This window comes from Phallusia mammillata, chromosome 1 (genome assembly GCF_965637545.1).
Source record: "Phallusia mammillata chromosome 1, kaPhaMamm4.hap1.1, whole genome shotgun sequence".
Taxonomy (NCBI): domain Eukaryota; kingdom Metazoa; phylum Chordata; class Ascidiacea; order Phlebobranchia; family Ascidiidae; genus Phallusia; species Phallusia mammillata.
This window is the reverse complement of record NC_137252.1, coordinates 28,628,809-28,645,123: the sequence shown is the minus strand read 5'-3', so window position 1 is coordinate 28,645,123 and position 16,315 is coordinate 28,628,809. Positions and strand designations below refer to the sequence as shown.

Here is a 16,315-nt window from a genome sequence, read left to right as displayed (position 1 = left end):
CGTTTTTGTTACAATTAATGTTGGAACCTTTAGAAAGGTAAAAAAGACTTAGGTGGGCCTGGTCGATATACTTGCTTAGTCAAATATTTCAGTTTTATGCGACATATAAGGTTTGAAACACACAATTTATCACATATAGTTTAAAATAAAACTTATTCGCTTCGTTTTTATGAGTTAAAGGCTGACCAAGTAAAAAAAATCGAACAGAACGCATCGATAGCGTCTTTTCTTATTACCGATTCCATTGTAGCCTGCAAAAGTGCCACACCACCGCTAGATGGCGTAGCTTCCCACTTTTAATGTATGTGCGCTTTCAGACTAGGGTATGTAAAGACTATGATTGTACTAAACCTATAAAGCATTTTTTTCTGTTTTTAATGAATGCAAAATTAGAAAACAATAGTTTTTTTATGGTAAGTTATTCCGGCAATTGTTTTTGTATGAAGTGTGTTGTGAGATTAAAAAAAAACAGTTTTATAGTTCGTTTTTGGAAACTAGTGATAAACGTTGTGTTTCTTCATTGAAAAACGAGGCAAAATTGTTCTTGTCTTTTCTGCAGCTAGCAAAAAAAAACGAGATCAGATTTCGTATTTCAGCCCAAGTTTATGTTTTGCACCTACCGGCATATCACGTGGTTCAAATTTCGGCCGATTGCCATTCTTTCGTCCATAGAAGTCTAATAAGTTTCGACGGAGGTGTCATTTTACTCCAAATACTGTGTTTGCATATTCTTCTCATTGAGGAGTTCATAAATATAAACTGCCTTAACCGATAAGGTGTTTGATGCTGTGGCATTTTTATGCCTCGAATCTAAATAGCACAAAACCGGCACGAAAACCCACGGATGCGCACAAATCCAGTTGACTTTTTTAGTTGTTGCAATACAACCCAAAGCTGCAACACTGTGCAATGTGCATAACCACTCGTGTTATGTCGCATCTGTTTACAGTGCAGACGGAAAGAGAAAAAGGGCAGATGGCCAGACTGCTTGGTATGTGTTGTTGAGTGTTGTCAGCCCAATAATAGAACGAAAGAGTCGTTTGTTGGGATATTTAAAATTGAAAACACGATACTTATATGTTTAATCCTAAGTAATATAAGTCTTGTTCGATACGAAAAGGCTAACGTCAGTTTACTTTCAGCTTTGCAATTAATTATCTACTGCACTGTTATCTATCTATCTATTGTTTTTTTGTGAAAGAAACTTGATACTTACGTTTCATACGTGCTTAATTATGGCTTCTGCACTGATTGATTTCAAAAAGATTAAGCGAAAGTTGGGTGGATGTTTATTAGCTGGAATTGCAAGATATCCTTTCTGGGATGCTATCTCCACAATGATGATTTTTGCTGAGATTGAAAACAAGAGAAAAAAGGAAATTGATCTGCCGAAATTGGCAATTTTTGCTGATGCTGGCCTGCTGATACTGTTGGGGACATTCATGTCATTTAAACCAAACACAAGGAGAGTTTGTGCCACTCTGGCTGCTGTACAGCTTGTGGCTCGGACAATGTTTCAATACAATCTACATGGTAGCCAGTCGGATCACCACTTCCAACACATTTTACTTCGAAACATTGGTGTTGTTGGCTCATATCTTGTTCTTGGGTCAGGTGTTGGCGAGAACAGAGCAAAACGCACTACATTATTTAATTTAGCTTGTTTGGTGTTTGGTATACTGTTTGCTTGGCAAGCTACTCTTCTTATGACATCAAGTTTTGAACAAAAATTTATGACATACTACTTACCAAAGCAGGTTAAAAAGATTGTCAGCTTGAGTATTATAAAATCCTTCTTTGCTGTTTGCTTAGCAGTATGTGCATTTATCTTTATCATGCAAACAAAAGGTTTTATTTCTGCAAAGAAGTTTGTCACAATTTATTGGCTTTGTCTTTGCTTGCCAGGTGATATCATGGCCAGTTCTTGGGCAGATGATATGTTACAGTGGGTCGTTTATCGACTTGGTGTAGCGAGTGCTTGCACTGCAGCTGGACTTGTGGTAATATTTGTATCTAAATGTTAGCAACATTAAAGTATCAGATACCTGCCATTCCAATCTCTGATACTGCTTGTTTCTTATTGAAATGACCGAAGATATTTTTTCTAAATGAGACAGAATTGATGTTAAAAAAGTGATTACCTCGTTGCTGAAATGTTTAGTATCTTTTGATGTTTAAATCTGGTTTATAAAAACATAATGACTGCTTTTTTATTCATTTATGTGCAATTTGTATAAATGTGTTGGATTACGGACTTAAATGTATCAGGTATATATATATAATTTAAAAGCTTTTTACTGTTTTACAACGTATTTCCTATGTTAAAGAAATGTGAATCATCTAAAACTGTGGCCATTGGCAAAACACTGCGGATTTGTTTTGTAAAGATAACATGGTTTGTTACTCAGATAAAGTTTACCTGTCTTAAATTACATTAAGACATACCGTACTCAGATGTTTCTTCTCTGATGTGTATTTAGATTTGATTGTATTGTGTGCACAATATTTTTTTAACTTTAGATGCTTTGTCGATATTTCTTTTATTTTTATCTTGTTGCAATTATCCAGGGCTAGTATCTGTTCAGATTTTGCAAACTTATGATGAGATGACACCACATACATAGAAATTTTTAGAAACATCTGCCTCATGAATCCAATAAAAAGGAAAAAATGTCAATAAAATTTGTTAAGTTTGAAGTATCTGGAAAAGTCCAAGGGGTTTTCTTTCGAAAGGTGAGTGTTGTAGTTGAGAAAATTTACCATATTTAACAACAATTTTATTTTCAGTACACTAAGAAGTTTTGTGAAAAATATAATGTCCGAGGTTGGGTTTTGAATACTGATCACCGAACGGTACAAGGTGTACTAGAAGGTTCTGAAGCCTCCGTAAGATCTGTGTTAGTAGCAGTATGAAATGTTCAATATTCATTAAGCATGACTTTATTGAATTTTCCTTTTTTGTGCAGAAAACATTGGCTTCAAAAGGTTGGAAGCCCTAAATCTCGCATTGACAGATGTGTTTTCTTGGATGAAAAAATCGTTCAAACAAAGCAGTTCTCTGCATTCAAAATCATAACAGATGATCAGGAAGTTAAAATGCTGACATTTTGAACTTCTAAACTTCCCACTAGCTGTGAATTTTATGCCCCTTTACACTGTGAAATGGTGCCTAAACTATATGTATGGGTTACACATACCAAAAATAGAGTACTTTGTTTTATATTTTCAAGCTGTATACTGAAGCAAAAGCTTGTACGTCTGGCAGTACGAATGAAGGTGTGCAAGAAGAAAGGCGTAAAAAACACAGTTAAACTAAAAATAAAAAGAGAAAAATCTTTTGCAGAAGCATAGCATGACTTGGGGCGAGGCTGGACAGGAACGAAGCATTGGCCATTGTCACAAAACCAGCTTTACACCTGAAAAAAAACATGAAAAATTTAATTTATTGGGACACATTTAACACACTGCCGCCACCAAACTATGTTATTTTCTAGAACAAACTACATTTTTTACCACAACTAAAGCATATACAATGATATGGAATGCACAATCTTCCATAACATTGAACACAGACGAACAAATTGATCTTTGAACTTACTGGTTAGCTGATGACGATGGCAATGTTAGTCGAACAATCCGTTGTGATCACAGATCCGTGTGCGAATGCTGCATGCAACGGATGGTATTGGGTTAGATTAAACGCATGCTGGGTCGTTTGTGGATGTACCAAAACGGCAATTACCGCACACAAGATAATTACCACAACCAACACAATGCAACACACACTAATTTTCGACCTTTTTACATGCAATTTGCAATATACGGTAGTCTTCTACGAAGTCATGTTTTTACATCATTAAACCCATTTTGGGTTTCACTAAGCTCGTAAGCGAACACCCGTCTATGTAAATATGCTACTGGAAGCTATAAGACCGTTTATATTAATTGATTCTACTTGGCTATTAGTTAACCATCATAGCAATATGGCATGTGTTGTAAGCTATGAATGAGATGAACCAATGTAAATGGGTGTTGTTAGTGTTAATGAATTGGGATTGAATCTTACCGTGGTAACGTATTGCTTGGCGGTGTCGTTTTTCACCTCTTCGTTGGAGTTTTCTTCCGTTGACTGGTCTTCGCTTGCTGTTTCTGTAATCGCAAATTAAGAGTTTGATATTAAGTTAATTACCACGTTTTGAGCTCGTTAAATAGAGCCGCTTTGAGTTTTGCACTTGTTCTATGCCCTAAGTCATAAACGGGAAGATCACAGCATTTGTTGCAGCAGACTTTATATGACTAAATCTTAACGTCCTAAGGTTTAAGCCAGTGATTTCCAACGGGGAGAAATTTACTTCAAGTTGTACACGTGGTTTGTAAAATGATATGTGATCTTTGTATGGTTTAGCATCTACCATGTATAGTGAAGGAATGAAAAAGTTTTGAATCTTTAAGAAAGGAATTCGTCAATAATAGTTGGAAACCACTGGTTTAAGCCCCAAAGACAATATGACAGAAAGCATAGTTAATGCCGCATCGTTGAAGGACAATAAATTGTTAGAAAGCCTTCATAAATAAAAAAGGACCTCAATACCTATATTTCTGAATCACTTTAGCAACACAGCTAATTTGAGCTTCAAAATGTCTTACCGCTTTCTTCGTCCTCGGCGATGGCATGAAAATCACAGTAAGCCATAGGCGGCGAGTTATTGAAGACCGAAGAACGCGAACTCTCCTTGTTTGGCCACGAGGCCAGCGTTAATGAAGACACAAGTTGGTTTCCTCCTGAGCCGACCGATGAAGTCGAGGAAGAGGTCGAAATTATGGAGTGGGGTCGTTTGCTGTTCAAGCCCACGTTGTCGAAAGCGTTCACGGCAATTGAGGCTCTCGTTCGAGATTTTAAAAGTCGGTCGGACATGAACTTGTCTCCTGTTGGCGATGTGGTTACCGATCGGTTAACTATTGCGTTTTCGCCGGAGTCAGCAAGGTCGATATGAGGCTTGCTACCTATTCCCATGCTGGTCATTTCGTTCTTCCGGTGATCTTTAAATTTAAATAGTAAATTTTACAACAAAGGGTTTTACCTAGCTAAGATAATCACCAAGGAAGCATATGGTTAAAAACGAACATAACGTTCATAAGTGTGCGAAAGAAAAACATTCCAAATCGGCCTCCTCAACTATTTTGCCTTAAACCGTAATTTTGCCCCCCACAACGATCAACTAAACATGTTTTGACCAAGTAAATCTAACACCAAGTACGTTCAGTCACCTTTGTTTCGTAGCGCTTGTTTCCATAGCAACCCGCGGATCTCCTCGACCCACGCGCGCTTTATAGCTCGGGTTGAACTCTGCAGTACGAAGTTGTCTTGAGTTAACTGCGACCTTCGCCGTCGGAACCAGATCTCGAATTTAAAGCCTGAATCGCCGATGTTTTCCGTCATTCCAATTTCCGCCGTCTAAAAAAGATCAAGATTTGTTCATTTTGCAAAAAAACGTTGTGAAGTACGGTGTTTTAACCTTTATTACAACAAGAAAGGATTTCAACCCGAGAATTTACTTTAGGAAATGGTTCTTGAACATTCTAAGATATCAAAGGAATTTGTTAGTTCCATAATAATTCCCCGCAAAAAAAAACTATTCATGGTGACAAAGGTGATTTTTAAAACACTAGTTTCACAATATGTGTCTGTCTTCTGTTTCTACGCCCTTAAAGCACAGACATTGATGCAAAACTCAAGTGGTGTTATGGTTTACCTTATAACTGCATTTGTATTGGTAGGTGTCATGGCCTCCATGTACGTGTATTGGTTTGCTGAAAAGTATCAGCTCTTCAAACAGGAAAACCCTTCTAATAATTTTCCTTCGTCCAGTCAGAATAACGAACTGTTCCTGTCTCAACAAATTTCCTTGTTCTTTTAAGTTCACGTCGCAATCCCGTATTGAATCCATCGTGAGAAGGTCGTTCCCGTGGCGAAGCTGGAATTTCACTAGTTCTTCTGCGTCTTTGAGATTCCTTTCTTCGACACCAGTTAGTTTTTTGGCCATTCCGTGAAGTAGAAGGGCGTACTTTCCTAAAAAGTTATACAAATTGCGATTAGATACAATGAAACCGTACATTTTGCATGACACCTCAAAAAAGGTTCAAAAAAATATCTTAAAAATTGACTAATTTAAATTTTTCAAACTTAGAAGTTTTTTCGAAATGGAATGAAAAACATTATGTTGACAACAAATTCACATAGGTTCGTACCCATTCGTTGGACTGGCTTTAACAAATAGGATGCCAAGTCCATTTTGTCGCCTAACTCCATTTGTTTGGCTCGGAAGAACTCATTGCCGTGTTCTTGCAGGAGTAGGTCAGATTGTGGCTTGTTTTTGCTGTACAGCGCGTACAAGCTAAAACTGTCTTTCTGTATGAGGAAAACAGAAACATTTGTTAAATTCGAACAGCAAAAAGACTGGTTTTGTATCTTACCTATTGAACAGTTTTGAATAATGATTGCATGACAAAATAAACGCAAATGCAATTGCCTGTTGATGTTTTAATAGGTTTACTGATTTGATCCATTGAAGGAAATCGACTTACGTGTTTTTGGAACGCCTTGGCAACTTGAAGTGCGTTTCCTTGGCAATCCTCGAGATCCTTAAGGAAGTAGATTGAGTGGAAATCGGCGATTTTTTCGATGTTACCGAAAATCACGTTGCGTTTGCACCTGAGTGCTTGTGGGATATCGAGACGACTCATCTCCGGGATGTAGTTCTAAAACACAGTAAGAAACGATTGATAAACACCCAAAACCCATAGTATCAAACCACACAGGCATAAATCTGATTTGAATATTTTTATGATTTCCTTTTTGAAATGGAATCAGTTTTTTGTAGCCTATAGGTTACTCAATTTCTCATATGAGTCCTAATAGGGTCAAGATTTTAGACAAAAAAATGACAATACAATCTAAATATGGAATTCAAAATGAGCTAAAAATTCACTAATTAACACCCAAAACCGAAAACGATTTGAACATTTTTAATCATTTCCTTATTCAAATAGAATCAGTTTTTTTGTAGCCTAGGTTACGCTATGTGTCAGATTTTAGTCCAAAAATAAAGTGCGATTTTGGACAAATAAAACGGACAATATAATTCTATCAATACTTACCTCGATTACGTAGTTAAGCGAGCGGACGTATTCTCGTTCTGTGTATATCAACTCCTCAATCATAAGCGAGATTTTCCTGTAAACAACCAACAAAGAGTTCATAAAAAATCGTACACTTAACAACTCAAACTATAAATCCGCAAACTTACGATTTTCCATCTGGATTGTTCTCCTTGATCGGCACAGGAGACCCGATGGTAATACTTGATTGCGAATGAAGTAGAATAGCTTTCTGCATCTGCTGTCCAGGCATACTCGCCGATTTCTTCATCATCTTACGCACAGGCTTATTTCGGGACGCGGGGAGTTCCCCTACGCTGTCGCTCAACTCTGACGTCATACTCCCGTTGACGTCACACGACGACGAGTCGAAGGAAACGGACGAAGAACTGTCGTCGGCTGAGATGTTGCTCGCCGTCGATTGTATGCTATGTCGGTGATTTTGAATGTCGTTAGGTGGCGCGCCGGAGTCACAGTGCTTGTTCGAGTTGTGCTTGCTGCTGCTGTGATCGAGCTTCTCGCGGTTTTTCATACGAAACGAGGTACTTCGCTTCTTCTGCGAGCTGAGCTTGATCTGCACTTTGGCCTACGGTGAATAAAAGTCAGCATGATTCGATTGACAAACATGGCTATCGCAAATAACATGTTTAATTGGATTTAAACATCGGTTTTTACAAGACTGATATGGTACAAGAACGAAGGAAACTTGTACAATATATGCCTAGTTAAAGAAACCAAATGTGAAAAATAATCTCACAATTTTGTTTCAAACACTGCAGCACTAAGCTTAAGCTAGCTCAACAACAAAAAACACAATTTGGTTTACAGTGGCTCATTTTTATCGCGTTATCGAGGAACATCCTACTTCACACTAAGGGTTAGTTTACCTTGGAGATGAGATCCCGTCGCTTGGTGAAAAGGTCGGCGGTCTCCACACACTTCTGCTCGGCAAACTCGCACTGCCGCAGACACTTCTGGTTGCCATAGCGACGCGCGAGCTCCCGCATCTCATCAAAGCGACACTGCAAAGACAACAGCGCTCTTTTATCCAATTGTCACCTCATATTGAGAGCAGTTCATTTTCTTCCACGGCGATTGAACGTGATTTGTTTGTATCGCCATAGCAACAGTAAACAGCGTAGGTGGATATCGATACAGAAAACTAACATGGTCAACTGTGCAATGTAAGGTAGGTCAATATAGGGGTAGTGACTTTTTGGACAGCGGTCCCAAACTTATCGTGTAAAACATGGCGCAATGTGACATATACAAGGTTCTCGATTGAACGCTTATCATGACACGGTGTCGACAACCTAACATGCAGATTCAACAAGCTTACCCGTGGGATAGCGGGGTGTTGATCCATGTAGTCGTCAAATTGCGTCAGCAGTTTGTCACATGACTCGCTCGTCAGACAGGATTCCATGTTGAGCATAGCGACGAATTTCATGCCGTCCAACGCCCACGAATAAGCCTATTAACAGAATATACTGTTTTAATCCCTGTTGTATATCTTAAACAATGAATCATTTCTAATACTAAGGATTGTATGGAAAAAGGTTGAGATAAGAAAAACAAACATATCGGTATGGCATTTTGCCTTGCAGCCTTTCTATGTCATTCCCTCTACGTTTGGTGTATTACGAGCGCACGATTTGATCTTATCTATACCAAACACTAACGAAACACCTCCAAATGGGTTTATGATGAGCAGGAGAATTAGATTTGCGGGAAGACAAATCTTAGTCATGAGAACAAAAATACTTCATGCTGCGTAAATGCGTAAACAAATGACGCTTGCGAAATTTCAAAGTTCTGGCCTCAAAAACCAGGTTTTGCGTCAGATTTTCACGTGCCGTGTTCCGAACCTTACTGAACTTGCCCTGGGGGTGTGAAAGAACTGGGCAACGCACCGCAAAAAAAACACATAGTTTAGATTATAGAAGATCTGCAGGCAGTGCGATATTTTGCACACAATGACATGAGTATTGTGCAGTGGGTTTTGACACCTAATTTGTAAAATGTAGGGTGTCGTGTATTCTCTCCGTTTTGTGGCTTTTACTCACTCTATTACGTTTGATTTGTTGCGAACATTTATGTTTTTATACAAGCCTTTTTTCAGAATCCCAGTATACCGAAAATTTGAAATACTTTCGTCCAAAACCGAGTGATTTTGTTTTAACTTCCATTAATTGCAAAGTAGGTCCAAATAAGATTTTTTAAACTGATTTTCATTTTGTTTAGAGCATTAAACACTTAAATCATATTCATACATACAGGCAGGCACAAAATACCTCCGTTGCCAAACTTACGCTAATCCCAGCCCTATAACATATAATTATGAAGGGTACCAAAACCACGCGTTTAGTGCCAGTTCCTCCAGTTAAGAGCACGAGCCCCCTTATGCGCAGTTCAAGGACCGGTAATTGCAAGTAATAAACATGTTTAACGGACATAGGGCAACACGCCCGAGACCAAGCAAAGGGTTTGTAACCGGAAATGTATTTATCCGCAACTACGATTTGAAGACCACAATTACAAGAAGTTACACGACTTGTGGGGTATAGAACACTAGCTGTTGGTGTGCTGGTTGTTCTATAAGTTCTAATTTTGGGAAAGCTTTTGTTTCCGTTTATTTGTGTTGTAGTTGTTTTCAATTGTGTTCAACGATTTGTGGCTCATTTATATATTACTCTGCATTCTTAAAAAAGAAACTGACTGCTTTGTCTTATGATTGCGATTGTTGTGTTTTTTGCACTTTTCGAATTTCGAACGGGGTATCTTAACAGAAAAATACTTGAAAATAGTGAGACATCGAATGTGCCACTGTGCCTGAGACAACCAGTGTCGCGTGTTTATTGGATAGCACAAACATGCGAAATTAAACTTGTACCCTTATTTGCCCCATTATTAACAGTTGACTGTTACATTACGTCAGATCCACAACATTAAGGAGTCAAATTACGCTTTTTCTGCATATACGACTTGTGGAAAACGAATAATGTATTTTTGATACTTTCAACCACAAAGGACCAGAACTTCTAATGTCACCATCGCCAGGTGGCAGACCAGAGTCCTGTCATACGTTTTACTGAAATTAAATCCACGAAAAGCAGCGTCGTTAAAAAACAAACCCATATGGTCATCGCATATATTGTGCGTGCTTTTGATATACAGTGGCCTCGGGGCCAAATTCGAGTTTCGCGTTGCCACCGCGGCACTTGTTATTAAATCGACGCTTGGTCTCGATGCCATTGTTCCGTCATAATTCCTTGATATCGCGTCTGCTTTCATGTGCCCGAAGCGCATAAAACTCTTGTATGGGGAAATATGTGGCACGGACAATAGCTCTGATGAAAAACTGACTGTGGGCAATATTGGGTTGCCACCGCATTAAGAAACACGATGACCTTTTTGCATTACAGATTATGACCCCAGAGTATCGTTTTTATTAAGACCTGAGTGTTTGGTATATCGACCAGACTGGGCCTATTTGCGCACTATTGCAGTTCTATGTGATTTTTGCAGTTACATAATTGTACAACCAACTGAAATCTTTGGAAAAACATATAAATAAAAATGGTTTTATCGCTGGGTAAAACTTTGTCGAGAAATATAAGCATAGCATGTTCTTCAACAAAAAAATGTTACAGCGAAATTTGAACCACAAATCACCTGGTCTATAAACTTGTACATGTGAGAAGCGGCTTCCACTTCTTGCTTTTTGTTTTCCATTTTGCCAACCACTTTGGCTATTTCCTCCTCAGCAAGTTTTGCGCGCTGTGTGAGTTCAGTTTCACGGATATATCCCAACTCTGCAAGGTGCTTCGCGTCAGATAGAAGGCAATCGCATTTCGCGTACTGTTGCTATGGTTACACATGAAAAATAAACAAATTTATGGTTAGTTAACTTTAATACAGACAACACAAAAAAGTTCCGTCAAAAATTTGATTAGCTTTCATAAACAATAGAAGTCTAAAATATTTGCAATGTAGTGTTGGTAAAGCACTGTTCATTTTTGAAGTTACGTAATAATGCTGTAGTAACAACGTTCTTGAACTTATAAGACGAAAATGCTTGATTTTCAATTGTTCTCCTCACATTTATAGATCAGTCTCTATACCACACTAAGAAAAAAACACATCTATTTCGTAACAGCTGCACAATTGTTTAGTCTAAAGCAATTAATCATCAGTAGGCTAAGGTTTATCCAATGCCAAAGCGTGCCCGGTCACCATAAAGAGAGGATTTCCGCGCTACGGATAAAACGGAAATGACAGCCATTGTCAGGACACAAACACGACACAGATGATTAAGGTGGGAATACAAAAAAGATCAATGAAAAGTTATTTTCAACGGCAACTAAAACCGAAACAGAAATTAATTTGAATTTGTGGCTTTTGTGCCCATATGTTGCATGTTGCGAAGGCTGTTTTGAAGGATAAATTACATTTTTTAAAGCAAAACTACTAGAAATTGCAATAAATCAATCGGTATTTGCGTATAACTGATGTACAAATGTCCTATTTTGGCAACACGAAAAAAGCCGTTGTGTTGTTCTCAGAATAGATATAAGGTTGATTTAGATGTTGGAAATAGCTCAAGAAAAATGTTGTTAACGTTATTGATTTATCAAGTCCGGTTTTGTGTACCAAAACAACGCCTACTTTATATAGCACACTTTACAACTGGACATGCGAACCATCAATCAACATTCGCGAATTTACACAATGCACCATTGTTTACGGCACAGTGAACAGATGCCGTCCGGCAAAGTAACAAACACGACAATGGGCGAACCATAAATGTCTTTGTGCGTCGAATCGAAAAATTTAATCAGCCCTTTTCTACGGCATTCCGACCCGTCTGGAGTTATCTGCAAACCGATTGTGACGCAATACAGACTTGAGGCTGGGCAAATACATCGCATTGAACCGGGCTTACAAGACATTTTTTGACGCTCGCAGCACATAAAAGGCAAAAAAGTGTGCGATGAACGATGGCTTGTCTCAACAAAGCACGACAAATGTACATACTTAAGCATCTGACTAACCCGCAAAAAATCTGTGTTGTATTTACTGTTCAACAAACCATAAAACGAAATAGCTCTACATAAGTAAACTTCACTAATTCGACTGAAGAAATATCTCACAAAAATTCCTTTTCAAACGGCCACACACAAACACAAATTTCAATGAGTTTTGAAACTTATTAAAAAATTGTTAATTTTTTTTTAAATTATGCTGTTCTGAAACATAACATAAATGTTTCACAAATTAAATATAAAAGACATTTTGGTAAGATCTTAAAAAGACGAAACCCAGACGTAACTTGTTAAACAAACCAGGCGGAGAACATTTCCTGATAAAGATCTAATGCAGTCAAACAAACATACACAATTTACACTCGTCCTGTACAAAAATGTACGAAACCAAAAACTTATTTCAACTGAAGTTTTTGATTTCTAGCAACCGGAAAAATCTGATATCTATCTTGATTTCAATAATACACAACGAAAAATTCAACACTGAATTGATACATATGTCCATATTTGGCAATCGACAATAATCCTTGCTGTTCAAATTTGAAAGAATAAATAAATCCACGAATGAACTTTGCAAACTCTCACTGCAAACAATCTGCACTTTTACTAGCGTGCCTTTCTGGAACCCTCACGGCCCGCCAACTGTCAGAGGAAATCTCCCTGGCTTTTGTCACAACAGCGGGACTGAATTCAGTTAAATCTCTCACTTCAGTCCTGTCTTCCACCTGTCCGACCGTCTGTCGAATGTCTCGCGGCGATAGACGGAGGGGAAAAGGGGGAAAAACAGAGAGAAACGCGTCATAGAAACGCAACCAAGCGTGAGCTGATGTGCGGTCGGCCTCTGATCTGCACTGGTAAGTGATAACGGCTGTTTGTGAATCATAAACGCCTACACATTAGGGAATGAGGTCTTTGGTCGCTAAAATTTACATTTCTCCCGTGAAAATCAGGTTAAGAACCGGCGTTAGACTATGAGTAATCAATGACAGGTTGACAAAACGCGCAGCAGTAATGGATTCCAAACCTTAAAATAGTATTTTCCTATCGCAGTTTGGGGTGTGGCATAGCAAAAAGGATTTTTTTAGACCCAAATTCTGTCCCATATCTCAGGTTCATCGCAAAACAAAGCCCATATTGCGTCCCCAACGACCCTATAGCATTTAACCGTATCGTAAACAGCCAGAGCAGTTTTTCCTGCACAACCCACCCCACTTGGTATAATTTTAATACTAAATACGGTTTCAGGAAATTGGAAGTGACTTCAAAGCGCTGGGTAAAAGCTGAAGCACCAGCTAGGCCCAAAAATACAATTCCCGGCCCTTTACAGGAGGGCAATAGGCGTGAAAATGGCTTTCGCGGGCTTACAATAGAAAAACTCAAAGAAGAGAGCGTGATTACAGGTTACGAACTTCAGGAACTGAAATCATTGTTTCCACACAAAGCTTTCCGGCAAGTATCGCCTGGAACTGCCTAATGATGTCATTACCCACGGTAGACAATGGGCTAGTTCGAAAATCCCACACAAAAGGCGACGAAAGACGAGACAGACTGGAAAAATAAACAGGTGATGTTTTACGCAACAGAGCTTTACTGTAAACCAACGCAGGGTATCGGCAAACGATGATGTCATACGCCGTAATCTTTAAGCTTATCACATCGACAGGTATTGCTACTCCCGCTTTAACATGCTGTACAGTGCGGTTCAGTCACTTAGCATTAGTCACTCAGAGCAATACTGAGTACACCAAACGCTAAATTTAAAGTTTACGTAACTGTAAAGCCTGTGTGGTCAAACTGTATTTTTTGCCTACACTTCTGTGATATTGAATCCTTTTAACAGTTTCATTATAGTAGGTCTAAAAATTAATTAAAACAGCACGCCTAATTAAAAATTGTAAGACCTAATTGATTTTTCCGGAACTGTTTCGGAAATTAACCGTACCGTCTATTCTATTTCTAATTTCGTTCCACAAATTAAGCGTCCCAAAAAAGTTACACTTACTTTACAAAACGGCCTCATTAACCCGAATTGTTACACAAAACAGCGTCGATTGTGACGTAACACACCGTGACGTCAGCAGTTCCAGCGAACCTCCCTTAGTAGGGTAACGGGGGACCTGCGATCACGAGCGTGTAATTGGATTAGTTTAAAGCAGTTAAGGACGTTAATTAAAGTTAATAGCTGGCACTGTTCGCGGTACGACCTGATACCCCTTGCACTGTTTCCGAGAAACCTGATCTTTGTATCAAGCTGACCGACCTTTTCGTTTAGTTTGGTACCCAATGGGATTATTTATTGATTAAGATATTGAAGATGTTGTTTTACAAACAAAATGCAATTCACTGTTATAACAGCCTACATGCTAGTCTCCTACATAAGGGAACAATATGTCATATTAGCAAACAAATTCCAAATCTTGCCTAATCTAGTTTCTAGAACAGTTTTGTGCAATAAACCGCAATGATTTAGTGAAAACATACCTAAAAAGCACGAATATTACAGCTATTAATTTGAAAACTGTTTTACTAAATTTTCCAAACAAGTGAGAATGGACTTAAATATTCCAACTGCATGAACGTCCAAAAAGCTTACTAATTTTTGATCGCTCAAGTGAGACACCGCATCTAAACTTGTCTACTTTACTAACAATGGAAGCATTCTTGTACTTCACCTTCAGGCCACTGTTACAAGACTGACTAATTTCCACGTCTGCGAAAGTTACTCGGGTCCAGGCAAATTTCGCACTGAGCCGCTAATCTCATGTGACGAACCGGTGTGAAAAAGAGCGGATATCCATTTAGAAGGCGATTAGTAGCGCACTTAAGGCAAAAACAAACAAGTCGAAAGCTCCAGTAACAAATATGTAAACAACTGTTTAGTTGTCCGAGCATATGTATGACTTACAAGGGTCAAACCTCAGGGCTATCTTGTTTTGCTTTACAAGGCATGATACAGATATTGCGTTGCATGAAACCAAAAAGTGCCTTGGAGCACTGAACACGGTTCTGTTTATAAGTTTAATGACGAATATATAACGTCCCAAATAGACGTAAATGTGACAAGCTTTATTGTTCGAAATATGATCATCCTATCAGTTGCACCCGTCTATAACCGCTTGAGTCACATAAAAGATTGATAAAAAAGTCCCAAACAATTATATCGCTTTTCACCTCTATTAGGGCCGTTATAATCGTCAAGAAAAATGTCTATCCGTTACTCAGCAATTTCTCAAACCTGTAAGTACGAAACAAAAACAAACGAATAGTTGTTAATATTTAAACTAAGCAGAAAATATTGCAAACATTTTCCAAGTACTGCACCAAAATAACTATTTTTTTAGGTATGACCCAGTCTTACAGACAATATGTGAAACACATCTGTTTACATCAGATTTAAGACTGGATTCGAACAGCTGATCGTTTACGCACGGCTCGGACGAAAAGGATGCGCTCATGCGTTTGTGTAAACAGAGGACGACTCCATCGTGTAAGATTAGCTCTTGTGACAAACACAATTAACAGCAGTTCTCATAAGAAATTCGTGTCTAGACCATACTGCGTTTATCTAAATTGTTTTCCTTTATTAGCTAAATCGAGATGGAAATTACGCCGAAATGTTGCGTAGATCTCATGTATAATTGAACAAGGGCAATGGATGGAACCCAATACTTTACACACATGCACGAAATTGCATTTCTAAGAACACATAAAGGTAAATTGTAATGTAGCGCCATATTAAGGTTTGGTTTAAGGTTTGGAAAACTAAAAGACCAAACCTTAATATGTCGCTATATTACAATGTACAAGCAGCATATTAAGGTTTGGTATTTTACTCTTAAGGCAGTGGTTTCCAACCGGGAAAAAAATTTATAACTTAAGGGAAGAAATTTACTTTAATTTGTATGTAGTATGTAAAGGAATATGCCCTGTGAAGTTGATAAAAGGCCCAATTTTAAATGATGTTTCTATGGTTAAGCATCATACTGTGTAATCTATTTGGGGAGGAATAAAAATGTTTTGAATTGTTTGTTAAGTGAAGATTTCGTCGATAAAGACTGGGATCCACCGCTCCAAAGTGTCAAAACTGACATGAAAACTGAAATGCCTGATTC

General features: G+C 38.3%; 2 protein-coding genes across 4 annotated transcripts in view; one reads left to right on the top strand and one right to left on the bottom strand.

Moving 5' to 3' along the window:
- The first annotated feature begins 1,859 nt into the window (after positions 1 to 1,859).
- Positions 1,860 to 3,222, top strand: LOC145223132 (acylphosphatase-1-like). The gene is made up of 3 exons (XM_080089479.1): positions 1,860 to 2,733; positions 2,788 to 2,897; positions 2,967 to 3,222. Exons 1-3 carry the CDS (start codon positions 2,671 to 2,673, stop codon positions 3,109 to 3,111), a joined length of 318 nt encoding a protein of 105 aa, XP_079945605.1. The 5' UTR covers positions 1,860 to 2,670; the 3' UTR covers positions 3,112 to 3,222.
- Positions 3,204 to 16,315, bottom strand: part of LOC145223069 (puratrophin-1-like) — a 30,388-nt gene continuing 17,276 nt past the window's right edge. The window contains exons 10-22 of one of the 3 annotated variants that reach the window (XM_080089386.1): positions 10,834 to 11,025; positions 8,498 to 8,632; positions 8,046 to 8,180; positions 7,308 to 7,744; positions 7,159 to 7,234; positions 6,586 to 6,759; positions 6,250 to 6,409; positions 5,754 to 6,070; positions 5,269 to 5,455; positions 4,648 to 5,040; positions 4,067 to 4,149; positions 3,599 to 3,666; positions 3,204 to 3,416 (exon numbers count right to left, since the gene is read on the bottom strand). In XM_080089386.1, the coding sequence (XP_079945512.1) occupies positions 3,646 to 3,666; positions 4,067 to 4,149; positions 4,648 to 5,040; positions 5,269 to 5,455; positions 5,754 to 6,070; positions 6,250 to 6,409; positions 6,586 to 6,759; positions 7,159 to 7,234; positions 7,308 to 7,744; positions 8,046 to 8,180; positions 8,498 to 8,632; positions 10,834 to 11,025 (2,310 nt within the window). In that variant the 3' untranslated portion in view covers positions 3,204 to 3,416; positions 3,599 to 3,645. The other 2 variants (XM_080089393.1, XM_080089377.1) reach the window with 2 other exon arrangements.

Coding starts and splice junctions, on each gene's coding strand:
- LOC145223132 (XM_080089479.1), top strand. CDS start 2,671: ATGTCAATAAAATTTGTTAAGTTTGAAGTATCTGGAAAAGTCCAAGGG. Junction 2,734..2,787: donor AAGGGGTTTTCTTTCGAAAG/GTGAGTGTTGTA, acceptor TTTTATTTTCAG/TACACTAAGAAGTTTTGTGA. Junction 2,898..2,966: donor GAAGCCTCCGTAAGATCTGT/GTTAGTAGCAGT, acceptor TTTTTTGTGCAG/AAAACATTGGCTTCAAAAGG.